The sequence below is a fragment of the Symsagittifera roscoffensis genome, chromosome 7 (genome assembly GCF_963678635.1).
Source record: "Symsagittifera roscoffensis chromosome 7, txSymRosc1.1, whole genome shotgun sequence".
NCBI lineage: Eukaryota > Metazoa > Xenacoelomorpha > Acoela > Convolutidae > Symsagittifera > Symsagittifera roscoffensis.
This window is the reverse complement of record NC_087068.1, coordinates 24,322,753-24,340,289: the sequence shown is the minus strand read 5'-3', so window position 1 is coordinate 24,340,289 and position 17,537 is coordinate 24,322,753. Positions and strand designations below refer to the sequence as shown.

Genomic DNA, 17,537 nt, shown 5'->3' with positions numbered 1-17,537 from the left:
TACGGGTGATATTGTAGCGTTTGTTTCGCAATATCCTAAAAGTCCTAAGGGTAATGTTACTTGATACGGTGTATTGTTATACACGTGTAGCGAAATGATGTCTGAATTCGTATTTTTCAAATATTTTATAGATGAAATCGTGATTTTGAAAAACTTATGAATAGGTTTAATCTCAAAATCTGATATAAAGAGTTGTTGTTTATTTTGACTTTTATCATATTGGTGAACTTGTTTTATTGAAAAGTTATATATATTTCCTGATAGTGGTTTCAGGTGTTTCCGTTGTTGGTTATAAATTGGATAAAATTTTGAAAAGAATGGTGGTTGTTTATTTAATCTTTGAAAAAATGTTAGAGCTGTATTTTTTGTTTGTGTACTTATCTTTGATTAGTATTTTACTATTCAAGATGATGATTGTTGGTATATATTTCGATATAAATGGTATGCCAATGATATTGTGTTTAATATCGGTGATATTAAATATTTGTTTAAATGGTTTGTTTAGAATTTTATTTTGCTCCATTGTTCTTGTGGGGAGGAGGAACAATTGGACTTTTCCATAATTTACTAATGTTGATCCTTGTGATGTTGCTAGTTTACTAGAGGTTGCAAGAGGCGTTAATTTTCGATGTAATGTTTTGATTTCATTCCATGTGGGAATGTTAATTATGTTTGATTCTGCTCCTGAATCAATTAAAAAATCAATTTCAAAATCTGGTGGTTGAAATTCTTTGTTTCTTGGACTTTCTAAGAGAAATGGTATTGTCCAAATTTTTTCTCTGTGTTGTTCTTTTTGTATATTTTGATAAATATGATTTGTGTTTAAACATTTTGTTTTGTCATTTTCATCGGGTTTATTTACCGTGGTAATTTCGTTTATTTCTTGTGCAGTTTGCGTAGTATTGATGGGTTCAATATAATAATTGTGAAGGAGTTCCAATCGATTTTCATATATATGTGATGTAAAAGGTTCTTCATATATAATAGGTTCGTAGTCGTTTTCGACTGCTATCATATTTACGGAGATGGTATTTTCTGTATCACTTTCTGTGTCTGATGATCCACAGTTTATTTGATTTAGTTGCAGTTCGTTATTTCCTGTGTCATCAATACCTGGGGGGTCCGATGTTGTTTCTTCATTTGACTGTACTTGATTAATATGTCTTTGACGTTTTGGTGTGCTACTTCTGTATCGACGTTTAGAATTATTATAATGTTTATTATTCCTATGTGTTGATTGGGAATAATTTCTATATTGATTATTATAACTTGAATTTCGATTTTGTGAATGATTCCGTGATCTGTTTTGATAATTGTCATTTGGTCTGTGATAGTTTGATCTGTTATATGAGTTATTTCTTGATCGATTGTTCGGGTAATTCTGATTTCGATTGTTCGAATAACTTCTATTTCGATTATGTGAATAGTTTCTATTTCTGTTATATGATGAGTTTCGTGATTGATTATTGGAATAGTGTTTATTTCTTGGGTTTGATTGGGAATTGGATCTAGAAACAAATTGTGTTGCATTTGAATTTGATCTCGAATAGTTATTTCGACTATTTGATCGATTATAATGATTTTGTGAAGAATTCTGTGTATTTCTTCGTTCTGGTGATCTTCCTCTATAACTTGAGTTATATGGTGATTGATTCCTTGTGTAATTGGTGTTGTTCGGAAGTGGTTTTCCTGAACTGTTGTTACTGTATACATTTTTGTTTGGTAGATTTTGATCTTTCTTCATATATTGATAGAATGATTTATTTGGTTCTTTATACTTTTGAGGTTTGTTTTGGTTATCTTGTTGCTTTTGTCTACATTCGGAAATACTACGTCCGTATCGTCGGCAATAATTACACCATTTTTTGAAAGATGGTTTGCCCTTAAAATTTGGGTGTTTTTCATAAATATTTAGTATTTCAGTGATTTTTTCAACTAGGTCTGTATCTGATTCCTGTATGTTATTGATATGTGTAGTGTTTGTTTCAATTTGATTAACATATTGTAGTTTTAGATTTTCTGTTTCTTCAAGTTTCATTGTGATTTCCGCTTGCTCTAGTTTGTCTACTAGTTTTCGAAAATCTAAATCTGGCTCTCGAATTGAAGAAGGATGAGATGCTCTCTTTTTTATTGCTATTTTCCTTAATTGAGGTGTTAAGGTTATCATTAAAATTTCTGTCATTTTTGTGTTTTTATAGTCATGTGTATTTAATGAATATGCTTTTCGAACTAGTGTTTCGATACATACTGCTAATTGTTTGATGTTTTCATTTGGTAATCTGCGAATTTCATTACATAAAACTCTTTGGTGTTGTTTATTTCTTTCGGAGTCAAACATTTTTGAAAATTCTTGTGTAAATCTTTTCCAGTCTGATTTTTTTTCTATAGGTAATACTGAAAACCATTTTTGAGCTGCGCCATCTAAGATTGTTTGTATCAACGCTGTGCGTCTATGTATCCAATTTTGATGTAGTGGCGTATTAATTGGTTCAGGTCCTATATTTAAAATTAAATTTGCTGTTACTGCATTTCAATAATCTTCTACAGAGTATTCAGGGTCTGTTCCTGTGAATACCATTAGTGGTTTATTTGATGTTATTGATGATCCCCCCATAAGGTATGGATTCATTGTCATCTGTAGTGATTCTGCGGCATTTGGCATTTGCGAAAAATTTGAAAGTTGAATTTTTGTTATTTCGTGTTGTTGAAGGTAATATTGAAGTGGTATTTCATTTTGCATTTGAGTTGGTTGATACGAGTGCATAATCATTGGGTTTTGTGGTTGAATTGGTTGAAAAGATTGTGTATTAGTTGGATTTGGCATATGTATTGGTAGTTGATTTCGTGTATCTGTTGGATTTGGAGAAAAAATTCTATTATATGTATGAGGTCGTCGCGATCCTTGTTAGCGATATTCTTGGGTATATGGTGCAAAAATGTCTGGTTGTAAATAATCATCATCAGATGATAAGTATTCCGTATGATGAGGTGCTTGCTTTTTATTTTTATTTTGTTGAAAGAATGGGTAATTTTCACTATGATCCTGTGGAGGATGTGAATTAGTCCGAAAATTTACTGAGTTGGTTGTTGTCATTGGGTTATCCCAATAGTGAGAACATAAATGATTATTATTAGTTTTTCGTGGGGGATAGTTTGTTTTTGACGAATGTGCATAATTATAATTGTGTTCTGCAAAAGTGCTTCTTGTGAACGTTCTTCGTGGTTTTGACGGTACTGTCATAGGTCTATATGTTTGATAATCGATATGTGAATATTTTGGAGCAACCGAAGGTTTAACGGTTGATTGTAAGGTTACTTGTGCCAGTGAAGTGTTTGTATTTTTGGTGTTGTTAAATTTGGATGTATTGGTGAAATACTTTGTTGTGTAGTTGTTGTTGTTTGGACAATTTCTTCATTTATGAAGTATGATGGTGTTTGGATATCTTGTTGTGTAAGATTCCTAGTTCCATTAAAGTTTTCATTGTGCATGACGGTCGAATTTAAACTGTTATTTCGCGTATCAGGTAAAAATGTATTGTAATTAAATGGTGTTGCATCAATGGTTAGTGGTACTACTTTTACATAATCTCTTTGCTAAGATATTGTACTTATTGCTTGACTTGAGTTTGACTGTGGGATATTTATAAATGCAGGATGAGACCATTCAGGGTCCCAAACGTAGTCTGAATGTTCTGTAATGGCAGTATCATCATTTGGATTTTGAGGTCTGAAAGTTTTTCTTGCTTGTGAAATTAAGTCTATATTATGTGTGAAATAATCTATTATAAACCATGCCACAATTTTTTGTAAGTCATGTTTTGTGTGTTGTGAAACATCGTCTTTAGTGAAATTTTCTTTGATTATATGTAGAAAAGTTGAAAATAATGTGATTTCATGTCGTACTTTTGTATGTTTCAGTTGGTGAGATACTTTGAAATTCTGTTTTTTCTAATATAGAAATATAGGTATATATTATTGCAAAAACTTCGTTAGTGAATATGGAGTTTGCTCTTTGTGAATTATGATATTGTATGCTTTTAATATATTCTAAGAATACTTTTGAAAATTCGAATTCAAGATCGTCTGTTTGAATGACATATTTTCGATGATTCGGATTTGGTGTGCTGAATTCTATGGTGTAGATTCCATATTGTTGTGTTAAATTACATATATCTTTCAGATAATGTTCAATAATTTGTCTTTTGATTTTTACATCTGGGAATTCTGCTTTGCATGGGCTGATTCCGGGTTCAAACAAATTTACGAGTAAATTCTTGCAAAAATCAAGTTGCCCTCTATTATCGGGTGCATCTATGAGGAAGGGGTAAACCTCTTAGTCATCTGGGCTATCGTCACTTTGAGTGTGGCTCATTTTTTCGTTTAATGACTGTTAATATATAACTATCGATGTGTCTAATTGGTTGATTCCAATTATACAAGTGTACTGGTTTGTGTTTATATTGCTTTTTTATTCTTCTTTTTCCTCTTTCTGATAAATTTGAAGTTGTTTCTGAATCGGAAAAATATAATTGATCGTGAATGGGACAATTTTTATCAATCGATTCTTTTAATTTATAGAGTTCATCTAAATTGCTGGCTTCTGATTCTGAAAATGCGTTTCTATTTTTTGAAAATCTTTTCCGTGTGATTTGTCTTTGTTTGTTTATTATTTTTCTTTTTATTGTTAGTCGTTTTGTTCTAATGTATCCAACTGTTTGTGTATGAGGTGTGATTACAAGATCGTATTTTTGGTTATCTATCTCACAGTTGTGTAACACGATTGTTTGTTTATTTCTTAGATTTTTGAATGACATAAGGTTTAGGATGAGGGATGCAAAAAGTTGTTAGGTGATTTCTATTTTCTTAGACTGTTAGTCCTTACGATTTTTTGGTTAGCTTAACCTGGGTCTTTTTGTTCAGGGTTGGAGAGAAAAGTATATCGATTCCGAAGAATGATTTTTTACTTTCTCGTGGCTAGTCTAAGCTAAGGTGTTAACTTACTTAATCTTACTTAGGGGTAGTGATTGTGTTCAAAGGTTGGAGAATAGTAAATCGATCCACAAGGTTCAGGTATAATTAGAACGCAAGTAGTTCGTTAGATACTATTTTAAACTTACTAAGTCTAAGATTTATCCTGGGTCTGGTAAGAGGAGGGATCAAGTGAAGGATGAATAACTGAAGTTCTTCACTGTTTATCCTAATTTGAATGGTTAATTTTATTTAAAAATATCTATTAGTCTTGGGTTTTTTGGAAGGGTTGGATAGTGAATCGACGTTTGAGGTCGTTAGACACTTGCTAAGTGGGTGGGGGAGAACAAAATTGTTCTTTTTGATCCAAGGATAGGCCTTGATGATCAGGTTTTAAATTTAGTGAAATAGAAAATTAATTAAGATCCAAGGATAAGCCTTGATGATCTGATTTTGAAATTAAATGAATTTGAGTTTAAAATGGTTTAAATTTATTTAAGAAAAAGATTTAGTATTTTGATGATATTAGTGAGCTTATGATTGCTGTTATGTTTAGGTGATGAAGCTGGGACAACAGATGATTTATGATTACTAACAATTTATTGTCATGCTACTAATTTTTATTTTCATTTTCAATAAATATTTTTCAAATATGTTTTTATATAAGACTGCAGAAATTAAGAAAACGATCTGAGATCTTTTTATCAATCGTTATTGTATATTAATAATTTTGTTTAGCACCTGAAATGATCATGAAGATTGACTTCAAAATTTTATGTTTGCAAATGAACATCTAAATTCATTGCTAATAAGATTCTAAATATAAAAGTTTGTGTTGGCTTTTGCCGTACAATCATAAAACTATATGGTAAGTTTCTACTTTGCCATATGTCGTCTCTTGTTCGAGGTCTTCTTACAATTCCGGGTAGTTCTGTTATCGTTCGGAATATCGGCTCTGATCTATTGAGTCGTAGAGACATTTCGATTAAATTATTATCGTATAACATTTTAAAAATGTTTTGTCTAAATTCTAATCTATTTTTGGTTAAATCTAAGCTATTAAGGTCTTATTCGAGACTTATGGTGGCACCAGATGAGTTATTTCTTATGTGGTTAACTCATAGAGTAATTTCGGATAGGGTACACCGTCTGCTCGTCACGCTATCTTATTTTCGGCCGGATAGATTCGTGCAACTTCTTAATCTAATACCGATCCTAATCTTACTCTTATACTTTCTAGTCTCAGGGTGTTTAACTAGTCTCTGCTAGGCTCAATAGAGCTAGAGTATACTGGTTTGTTGCGGCTGCTGAAGTTCTCTTGGAGAGACAACTAATTTCTAAGTTAAATTCAAATCTCTCTGGTGCTGAAATTACAAATAATTTCAGCACTTACAAATAAGTGGGTTGTTAGTTAGATGGATCATGATTGGTTAATATTAAATACTTTACAGTGGTAAAATATCTAATTTATCCAATCATAAAATATAGTTTAGATCAGGTTCCATAAGGTTAACTTTACCCAAAAAATGAAAAGACAACTATTACTCAATAATTTACTATCACTATCATAATGCACATTACTTTGTAAAAAATCCGACCCAACTTTCACCTTTAAAACCTTTCAATGTATTTGGTTCACAATTAAGAAGAAAACAGGGTTAAATAATGTGGAAACAAAGAACAATTAACTCGTACTTTCAAACCAAATGAATTGAAGTGAAACATTTTTGAGAAATTTAGTTTTTGTCCGATTGTAATCAATCAGGAAAAAACAAGCTGTTTCAACACAAAATACAGTGCAAAATTGGTTTACCGCAAAAAAAGCGTGGAAAAACAAACCTACTCTATTTTACCTTTATACAAAATTACTATGCCAAATTCCTCTACAATTAATACCTATCTTTTATCCCTCTTGGTGTTAGGAACATGTATCGAAGTTTAAATTCATGTGAGTTGAGTCATGTATACTCAGTTTGTCTGGGATACCGCCCCGAGCAATTTGTGAGCTCGATTGAAAATACTGATTGAAAACTTAGCATTATGCAAAATTAACAGGTTATAACTACCAATGTCAGTAACTTTGTAAATAGAAGTCAACACAAAAAAAAATCAAAAACTATCCTTTCTTTTTTTTAAATTTCTACACAATGAACCAAATTACATGGATATTATTTTGATGCAGCAAATTTTGTTGCAGCCAGAATTTTGATGAAAGCAAATGAAAGAAGACATCAAAACTCAGCAGTTAACTCTCAACAGCTGTATTAATGCAAATTACTTTCAAACAATGACCGGTGAGAAAACCGTCCAACTAAATCTCACACTTTGCCTGTTACAGGGCACTCAATCAACAAAAAAAAGATCCAAAAGACCTTCTCCATGCCGGAATTTGACAGAGAATTCAAAGTGCCTATTAAGTGCAAAGAAATCTTGCCTACTCGATAGCGGTATTGAAATTACTGAAAGAGTCCTTACTTTTGGCGATATAAACTCGCGGCAATATAAAAGCCCTCCTAGTGAACACAGACCACTGGCATGGCAATTGAACCCTTAAAATAAGCCCAATGCTGCTTTCCCGAATTTCTACAGTTCATACATAAGTAGTTGTCTTTTACTCTCCTGAATCTATGTTCTGCTCCTCAAAAAAGGCAAGGACACCAACCAGAACTTCTTGAACGATTTGTCAAAGCTATCTCGAAAAGCGGAACGACAACGCATTCTCGTCGACTTCGAACCAGCAGCGCTCAATATTTTCTCGGCACACATTCCCGTATTCCAGCTGAATGGTTGCTACTTTCGTTTATGTTCATAGTAATACTCGATATATCTTGGATAGATTAAAAAATGCTTGGTACTGATAAAAAATTGTTACTGATAAATAATGAATACTTTTGCCTTGTAAACAATTTAACAATCAAGCTTTTTTAAATCTTCATAGTTCTGCATGATTAGTAAAAAACCAATCCGGATTGAATTTCATAAAACATAGCAACAGACAGTTGGAAAAGAGTCGATGAACGCAAAGAAACAGAAAAAAAACTAAATCGTTATTCGAAAAAATTTCACTTATCGAATTTCAACAAACAAAATTATGACCTAAAGCTCTTTGAATTTCAAATGCAATTTATAACCGGCGTTTACTTGCTAAAGTTAACTCAATTTGAGAAAACTGGATTATTATGTTAGGTTTTGCCTACCTTCGCCTAAAAACAAAAAATCACGAACTATATAAGAGTCTTAACTACGTTCATCTGAGAAAACTGGATCATGAGGTAGTTTTTTCATTCCGCTGGAAAATCGTAAAAAAAAACAAAGCCTGCTTTAAGAAGGCAAAGTCTTTCATGTTTTTTTCGCGCAATTTGCACTCTTTTTTGGTAGACCGTAATTTGCCTTTAATTTAGCAAATGAATTTGCCTTGCACTAAAAAGGAAAGCAATAGCCAAACAGCGAAAAAACTAATTTGAACGATAACAACTTCACGCGTCTCCACATGGTTCACTGAAACTTTACTACTGGATCAAAATCAAGTAAATAAATAACTTATTATGATGGTTTAGTTAAAAATGAAAACGTATTACTTAGATATTATCCCATAAAACTTCAACCATTGCATGCGCTTTTAACATTTAACCGATTAAAAAATAAATGGCCCCTCTTGTCGATTGAGTTTTTCTCACGCTTTCAGGGTACACTTTCAAATCGAATGCAAGGTAAAAAATTGTTGGAAAACTTTATTTTACCTTTGAAGTCTTCTTGGGCAGCTAGGCTTCTGATATAGCAATAAACTGCTTCAAGGCGTCGTTTCTGCAAAAAAAATGCTTTAAGAGAGTTATATTTTGCGTGGCTAACTTCAGTTGAACTTTAACACAAACCTGTTGAGTTGCGATGAGGGCGAGTTGGTTGAAGGCTCGTCCACTTTTCGGTAGTAAGAAATGTGCAAAGTTGTAGGCTCTGAAATCAGAATAATGCAGCTTAGTTCACAAAACTTCAAATGAAGAAGCTGAACATAAGAATTTGTTTGACGTAAATGGCAGTTATAAAAAAGTTTTCAAATCGGATCAAGCATACTGAAAAGTAAGCTTAGATATACGCGGTTTAAACATTAACTTCAAAAAGATATTCAAAAATAAATTGCTAGCGGGTTAAGCCTGTTCGCCATTATTCGTAAATGCCATAAAATATTTCGCACCGCTTAGCCAAGATGAAGTCCGTCGTTCCCGCTGTATTCTCCAAATACCTATGCAGATCTCCCAGTCCGATATTCAGCTTAAAAGCCGAGTTCATAGTGAAGCGAGCCTTCTTCGGAATCGAGGACAATCTCAGCCTCATTTCGGGGGTTGTGTAGTAAGCAAGGTTGACCTGCTGTGCTGCTTGCATCTCTGTCAGTAGGCGATTGTAGTAGCCTATGCCCTGAAACACATACGAGGCATTTTATGTTTATTATGAAGGCTAGAAGTGAGTGAAGCCAGTTAATCCAAACCGAAAGGCAAATAATTTCGCATAAAGTAATAATTTTATTTGGCAAGATTAAAGTGCTATGGTCGTGCGCCAAAGTTTTTCAGAGGGCTGTTTTTGAAAAAAAAAAAATTGTCAACTATTTTTTTAAGGTCGACCAAATGAATTCCGAGCTTACTCTAAAGAGCTCCCGCAAAATTGAATTTCCCCAAGACCCTATTTTGCCAAACATTTCTGCCCTGCATGTAATTTTTTTTAAAAACACAGTACAAAAACGATGTTTCAGTGCAAATTTTGAAAGGTTTCGACCAGAAAAAAGTATCGTTTTGTTTTGGTGTGCTCTACTCCTCAAATTTAGTCCAGATTGGCGCCAAAAGAAGGATGTCCTAAAATAGTACTAAGGGCGGAAATTCATCGGCCAGATTTGAGGGGGAAGGGAGCACCCCCCCCCCCCCCCTCTGCACGCTTCTGGTTGTAATACAAAAGTGTACTATCTTCTAAATATTGAAAACACTAAATAGATTAAACAATGAAATGACCAAAATTTTTTGTTGAAATTGCCGTTCGGGTTACATCAGCTAAACCGCGAGCTTGATAGAAAAAAAATATCGCAAACAGAACTTTTACGTACCTCGTTTAAGTACTTCTGCATCAACTCCTCCGCTTTGTACTTGACCGAATTATTGTTCATCAGTTTTCTCAGCCTCTCTATCAGCGGGTAAAACGCAGTCTTCCACAACACATACTCCATGTTATGAGTCTGTGCACTTTCACTGTCTGTTATTATCACTTTTGAACACTCGCCCAGGAACCGGTCTCGCAATTCGCTCATCTCACTTTCCAGAGCCTCCATCGGAACTTTCTTAATCATCTCTTCTAGTTTCGCTTCAATGTTTTGAGTTTGCATTACGCTTTGAAACAGCATCTGCTTCAGCGTTTTGTTCCTGATCGAGTCCAATTTAGGGTTGTTAGATTGCATGGAGACCAGTTTGCCGAAGTCTATCGCTCCTTTTTTCGTCATTTCTCCTAATCGCATTTGCAGTTCGAAACTCAATTTGTCATCCTCATCCATACACGCCATAGTTGGACTGGGTGAGCTGGTGGGTTGCTTGTTTGACTCCATATTTTGTGGCTAAGCAATCGATCAAAGGTAACGAATATTAATCTTAAGGCTCTACTATTATTGTATAAGTTCAATATTCTGTGACTTATCTGATATTCTGACAATTTTTCTTCCGAATTTGATCATCTTTTTCAAAAAAAAACTTCATATATCTCATGAATTTATTCTTACAATCCGAATAATCTTTCTCAAAATTTGGCAGAGAAAAAAAACGAATTATGTCACTTCATTAGAATTGGTGACCTTCAATAAATGTCTCACCCTATTAGGAAAGACCTCCAGCTTCAGTTCCATCTCTGCTCTATTTACATTTCTTCCAACAGTACTGCTATGTCCATGATGCATCAAATTAGGAGCACCACTCATTTCACTAGATTGCACACATCTGTTACTCTCCATCACACTCTGCACGGCGTGCACACTATTTTCACCTTCATTCGACTCAATTCGCTTATTACTGTTATTGTTCAACTCCGAACGTGCTTGCTGCTGCGTATTGTAATCTACCTGATCGATTCTATTCATCATCGCATGTGGGTTCTGCGAAGTCATTTCTTGGACAGTATTAGGAATCGTTCCGATATTTGCAGGGTGTTGGGCGGCATAGGAAACAGGTGGTGCAAGCGGTTGCTGCGCAAAAGGGTATTGATACTGCTGTTGTTGCTGGAACTGGCTACTCGTCGTAGACTGATAGGGATTCGTAATGCTGTGATTGTTTCTGGCCACTGTAGACGCCGGTTGTTGATACTGAGGTTGCATACTTGGTAGACTCGAATTCTGTGGCATTAATTGTCCACCCATTTGCTGCTGTTGCCCTGTTAAAAACTGCAAAAAGTCTCCATCCATATTTGATGGCTGCTGGGGAACAGATGTCGGCTGCTGAGATTGAGCTAACAAATTTCTCGTACTGTTGAACAGCTGGAAAAACTGCATGAAGACAGGAAATATAGCGGTCATACTTTGAGCCGTTTGCTGACTTTGATCCATACCCCACATTCTCAGAAAGCCCATAAACTGCTCATGGCTCGGCTGCAACGGTATAGGATTCGCGAGCGGCACAGTTGGTATATTTTGTACCGGTGGCGCGCTTGTAGAAGGGATCGGCATAACTTGAGCTGTCGGTTTAACTGTAACGTTACTCATCAAAGGAGGGTTTTGGAGACTAGGGTTTGGAAAAATACTATTGATACAAGGTAAGTTGTTTGCAGCACTTGTCATTGGCGCGGATGCTTGCATACTGTTCGGGTCATACAACGATCTTCCTTGAAGAGGTTGCCTGAAATGTGGTCTCTGCGCTTGCTGCAGATCTTGAAAGCTCGGAATATCTGCAGATTCGTGTGGACTAATTCTAGACGCTTCTTCAACGCTTGGAGGCGTATTAAGTAACACTGGTTGATGGTGAATAGAGGGAGCGGGGTTATTAGGATCAAAAAGGGTTCGATTTTTTGGATTCTCTCGTTGCATCTCTAACTTCACCGCCTCATACGCAGTTTCGTCTTTTTCAGCGGTTGTTTGATGCGGTTTACGGGACACTCGTCTTGCTCTGACCGAGCCATCTCCAGAATCAAGAGTGTGGATAGGCGGTGAGCTCTTCATTGCGTTCTTTTCCTCCTGATCTTCCTCATCGTGGGTCTTTGACGGTTTAACTCTGCGAGTTTTCGGTGCGTCAGCCTGTGATGACTGCTTTGAACCTTCATCATCCTTGAATTCCGTCTTGTTAGCTGAGTTTTTCTGGGGTCCGATATACTTCGCAATATCTAGCTCAGAGATGTTAAGATCTCTATTTGAGTTTGTAGGCGTGAACTCCAGTTTCTCCAGTGACTTAAGACCACTTGAAAGTGTCTCATTTTTTGAGGTATTCTGGAATCCAATTCTTTCTGATTCACGGAAAGATTCTGATCGATTGGCCCCAAAAAAGTACCCTGGAGCATGGTCCATTCGGCGAGATTTTTCAGTTCGATAATCATTTTCAATGGAAAATCCAACCTTTTCGCCAAGTCTCTGTTTGTCCAATCGCTGATCATGTGTAGCTTTTTCTAATCTATTATCATTGACGAAAATATATTTGTCATCTTCTTCGTTGTTATTTGTTGTGTCAAGAGAAGAAATGTCTTTAAGCAGTCCAGTATTTGAATTTAAAGTAGCAAGTTCTGCTGTTTCGGCATCGGGCGACTTTTTGTTTTCAACATAGTCCGACGTATAATACCTTCTGCTTTCTGTTAAGGGACGTACAGTTTCCGAGTCATCGTGCTTTTTCCCATATCGACTGGTAGACTCTCTTCCACCGGCTCTATTAACTTCAGGTTTGCTTCCTCTGTCTCGCTGCGATGACTGCTGTGCTGAATATCCACCAAAATTATTCGACCTTGAATTCTGCACAGCTGGTTTTGAGTCATTCACTCTCCTTGTATTGTTTCTTATTGGTTGATCACGTCTACTTTCCTGTTCTTTTTGATAATTTGACTGACTTTGAGGTTCTCGTTTCTGGTCACTGCTTCTGCAGGCGAAACTTTCATTTGAGCGGCTAGTCGTATTAGACCGTTCGTCATGTTGACCGAATCTAGCAGGATCTGATTTTCGAGATTCATTCTCGCCACTGCCAGCAAGCGTATCTACTCAAAAGCACAAAATTTAGAGAAATGTCAAGCTGGGGCTCAATGACTATTATTCCGAAAACAAACAAGGATAGCCGGGTTGCTGCGCAAGTAGCACAGAATGTTCCGAGCATATTCATTAGAAAAACCTAGACAACAAAAGTTTTTTTCTTCGAAGTTGTCGTTTTTAGTGTGGTGTGATTCCAGAACTATTCATACGCGTAGAAAATTTGTGCATTAGGCAAGATCGACAACTTTCTTTTTCAAAAAAATAATAACAAAATTTTTAATGTCGTTCAAATCATGACTGAAAGGGCTTTAAAATGATATATCACTCAAACCAGTCCGATGATTATTAGTGGTAACCGATTTTGCCTGGAGAACAGAAAAAAAGAAAAACGAAAACACCCAAATACAAAGTTCTTCTGCATTTTTCAACGGTATGAACAAAAATGAAAAAGGCTAGTAACTATTCATAAAACACAGATGCAAAGCTGCAGCTTCGCAAACACGAGCGAGAAAACGGCAAACACTCAGATTTAATGCACAAAAACTCTGCATGTAATAATTCGGAATGTAATAACTTAAAGGCAACAACACTAACGTTGAATGTAATAAATTAGAATGTATTAAACCAAAATGCGAATAAATGATGCATTTCAAAAATCTCGCGAAGTAAATCAAGTTGGAAATTTTCTGAAAAGGGATTTCAATTATTATACTATTGTATGAAACAAACAGTTTTTTCAGTTCAATTCATTAATTGATAAAGCTGTGTTAGCCTATTACTAATCAAAAGTCAAAGCACTTGGCAATATACTGCAATTCAGCCAACCGTTAGAAAAGTACCATCCGAAGTAGAACTTTTATTTTCGACTTCCGATAGAAAAAAAATGCAATGCACTATCACACTACGCTCGTCTAAACAAACAAAAATATCATGTAAAATATATAAAAAATTTTCATTAAACGGCCTTAAAGCTCTTTGAATGTCACGAAAAGTTTATGATTGTCATTTTTTATAAATAAATTAAGCCAATTTAGACAACTGACTCAATAGGTAAACTTTTTACACTGAGGCGAAGCGGAGCTTTGTAACACTTGCGCTAAAAGACAAAGATAGCATATTAAATTAGCAGACAGAAAATGGGACAGAGGCAACTAAGTCACAGAGTGTGTTTTTTTCAATTCGAAAACAAAAATTTGTTGGGAATGATCTTAATTTTGAGGAAAATAGCCAAAAAACATCACAGCTGTTAAACAAGCTTTCAAAATCATTACACAATACTTGGGTAGACATCAGTTCAGCCAAAATTAAAATGCCATAGAAAATATATTTTTGAGCTTTACTTTTTACGCCCTATTCTTTGAAACACACAAAAGTGTAACTATCTAATTTTGTATTTCACACGACGCAAAATGGGATAAATACGCCGATGCATAAATAGAACAAATTCAACTTAAAATTTGTTTAAAAAAAGAATTATACAAAATCAAAGTTGGTAAACTTAACAACTCCAGACCGACTTTCAATTATAGTTAGTATTGCGTCAATAAGAAAAAATGATGCTTTGAAAACATTCCAGGCGTTGGACCGTAAGCCGAAAAAAACATAATGGCGAAGCTGTGCTTCCTAGACAGGCAAGAACACCATAAAAAACAGCTCTATAAAGTGCAATAAGATAAAGTAGAAAAAAGCCTCGAATTAGTAAAAATTTGACTACGTCTCGGATTCGATCTGCGACCTAGAGTTTATGAAACTCACGCACAAACCACTCAGCCACGGACGCCTAATAAATCACAAACATTAGCCACAAACAAAGCAGAGAACAGGTGATAAACTTCCAAAGCTACAGATCGTCATCATAGCAAAACAAGCCACCAAATAAAGAAAAAATTTCCTTGGCGTGTTAGGTTGAAAAAAAAAGGTTCGCCCTTATACACTACGCTCTCAAGCTCGCCAGTGTAAAAATGGATTTAACTCAAGATTTCTTTTGATTAAAAACTATAACAGACCACTTGTTTGAGCAGGAAAAGATTGTCATTCGATTAGTGTTTTTAAATAAGCGAAATGAACAAACATAAGTTTTCAAGATGCTGAATGATACTTCTTGATGTTTGTAAAACACAGAGGCGAAGCCGAAATTCGAGTCACTTGCGATACAACGCAAACACAGCATCGCATGAATCGCTCGTGAATAGAAAAAAAAGGAGAAACGAAATCAAAAAATACCCTAGCAACAAAAACAGCATAAAAAACCATTCAATTTTTTAAAGTAGCGGCCACTAAGCCGACAATGCGTTCATTGAGCCAAAAAAGTTGCTCTGGGCCGCTCATTGAGTCGCAAACAAAAATATCATAAAAAACTGTTGACACAAAACTTTTTTGAGCAATTAAGTAACATTTGTTTTTCAGACAACTACCTGATTTTTTTATTAATCATTTTTGCCCTTAAAGCCCTATAGGGCTCCTGAGAAAAAGTAAGCCAAAAAAACAATAGCCGGAAACAATTAGGCCGAAAGAAGCTCTTCAGCCATTGTCAAAAACGAAGATCGCGCCAAAACCTTATGACGAAAAACAGCTGTATTAGACTGAACTTTGTTGACTTGGCGAATAAGCTGATAGATTTTCAGCATAAAAAATGAGCCCAAAAAACGACAAAAATTTATCAGTACAGGCAAAGCTGACTTATGAACGGCAGAACTCCAAAAACACATCAAAGGAAAATAGCACACTCAACTTCAAAAAACTTAATAATACTGCGTGACTCAAACTGACTCCATAACGATTTCGCCATGTCCCCCTACTGTGAACTACTTTCACGCGTACTTGATTCTTAGATATCTGGCACCAAAAAATGTGATTTGATAAAGCTTTGAAAAATATGATTCACTTAGAATTTCCGAAAGATATCGCTATATGCGTACTAAAATTATTACCTTTTCGGGAATCGGTGTGTCTTCTGCCAGCTGGAGGAACGTATCTTTTCTGCTCCGGTTTCTTGGATACTGGCTGAAACGAAATTTTAATTAAATCCTAATATATTGAACGAAAAATATTGCTTATTTCAGTGTGAATAAATTGTTCTCATTTTCATTTGATAAACATTTAGGTAGTGACACTATTAATGATCCACCTAATTAACTTGAAATAAGTGTATGTACAAACCGTTGACATTAACTGAACCTGAAAAAAATCAAACAAAAATCAAAGAGGAATTTCAAAGGAAAATTTGCCCTCCCTGGATTTGAACATATATGCGTCGCACGATAAGGGAGTAACCTGCAGATGGTATCAAAAACCAACAGTGTGCTAGGATACTAGGGTTTTAGCAGACTGGTTTTTTTAGCAGACACAGAACAATTATAAAGTGTGATAGCTAACTTCAAAGGCGGCATTGGCGATTAGCGACCGCTGCGCTTCAATTCAACACGAGTGCTATTGTGCGCGTAAACCTTTGTTTTGCCGCTAATTTAGACTGTTGCGTTTTTGAAGTTGATAGTTTTATTGAAAAACCGCGAGATAATTGTCTTAATTGGGGAAGCTTGGCCCCAGACTGAGCGTCTTTTTGAGTCTGTCAATCAATCATTCATAACTTTATTAGGTTTGTCTGCTAAAAGACTCATTTTTCCCTTTCTATGTTGAAAGATTTGCCTGCTAAACGATCGGTCCCCGTGTGCTAGAGATTTAAGTAGACCGGTTTTTTAGCAGACACAACAATTATAAAGTGTGAAAGCAAAGTTCAAATGCTTCAACACGAGTGTTATTGCGCGCGTAAACCATTGTTTTGGTCACTAATTTAGACTGTTTTGATTATGAAGTTGATAGTTTTGTTGACAAAACGTTCGTCGTACAAAGTTTATAATAATAATAATAATAAACAAGGATTTAGACATAAAGCCATGGGGCTAAAATGCCCCGCGTTGGGAGTTTTAAACTGAGTTTTATAGTTTCTTTGAGTTTACACAGCTATTGCAGCAGTTTATTCTCCATGTGCATGGGACACTTTCCTCATATTTACTGATGAAATATATCCAGAAAACGTTTTTGAGGCTTGATTTGAGTCTTTCGTATTTCATCGCAAACAGGTCTTCTTCTTCCTGAGTCTGTAAAATTTTGTTTGCTAGTATAGGTGTTCTGTGCCAGAAATTGCTTTTCGATTTTTCGTAATGATAATTTTTATGCGCTAAGTTATTTTTCGTTGATCTTCTTGTTGGGGCTGTAGATTCTTTGAACTGAACAAATTGTCTCCAATGGAAGTTGTATTGGTCGTTTATTACTTTATGAAGCATGTGACATTCGACCAGAATGGCCAAAATGCAATTTATGCAGGATTCGAATTTTGAGCAGTAAGCCTTCCGAGTTGATGATTTCGAAGGATTAGCGACGTTATTGG

The 17,537-nt window shown here is 35.2% G+C and overlaps 1 protein-coding gene across 1 annotated transcript in view; it reads right to left on the bottom strand.

Moving 5' to 3' along the window:
* Positions 1-16,324, bottom strand: part of LOC134850874 (uncharacterized) — a 44,049-nt gene extending 27,725 nt beyond the window's left edge. The window contains exons 1-7 of the mRNA XM_063866632.1: positions 16,310-16,324; positions 16,081-16,153; positions 10,808-13,158; positions 10,055-10,555; positions 9,158-9,378; positions 8,841-8,919; positions 8,709-8,772 (exon numbers count right to left, since the gene is read on the bottom strand). Of these exons, the coding sequence (XP_063722702.1) occupies positions 8,709-8,772; positions 8,841-8,919; positions 9,158-9,378; positions 10,055-10,555; positions 10,808-13,158; positions 16,081-16,153; positions 16,310-16,318 (3,298 nt within the window). The 5' untranslated portion in view covers positions 16,319-16,324. The remainder of the gene's footprint in view (positions 1-8,708; positions 8,773-8,840; positions 8,920-9,157; positions 9,379-10,054; positions 10,556-10,807; positions 13,159-16,080; positions 16,154-16,309) is intronic.
* Between the last annotated feature and the right edge of the window lie 1,213 nt (positions 16,325-17,537).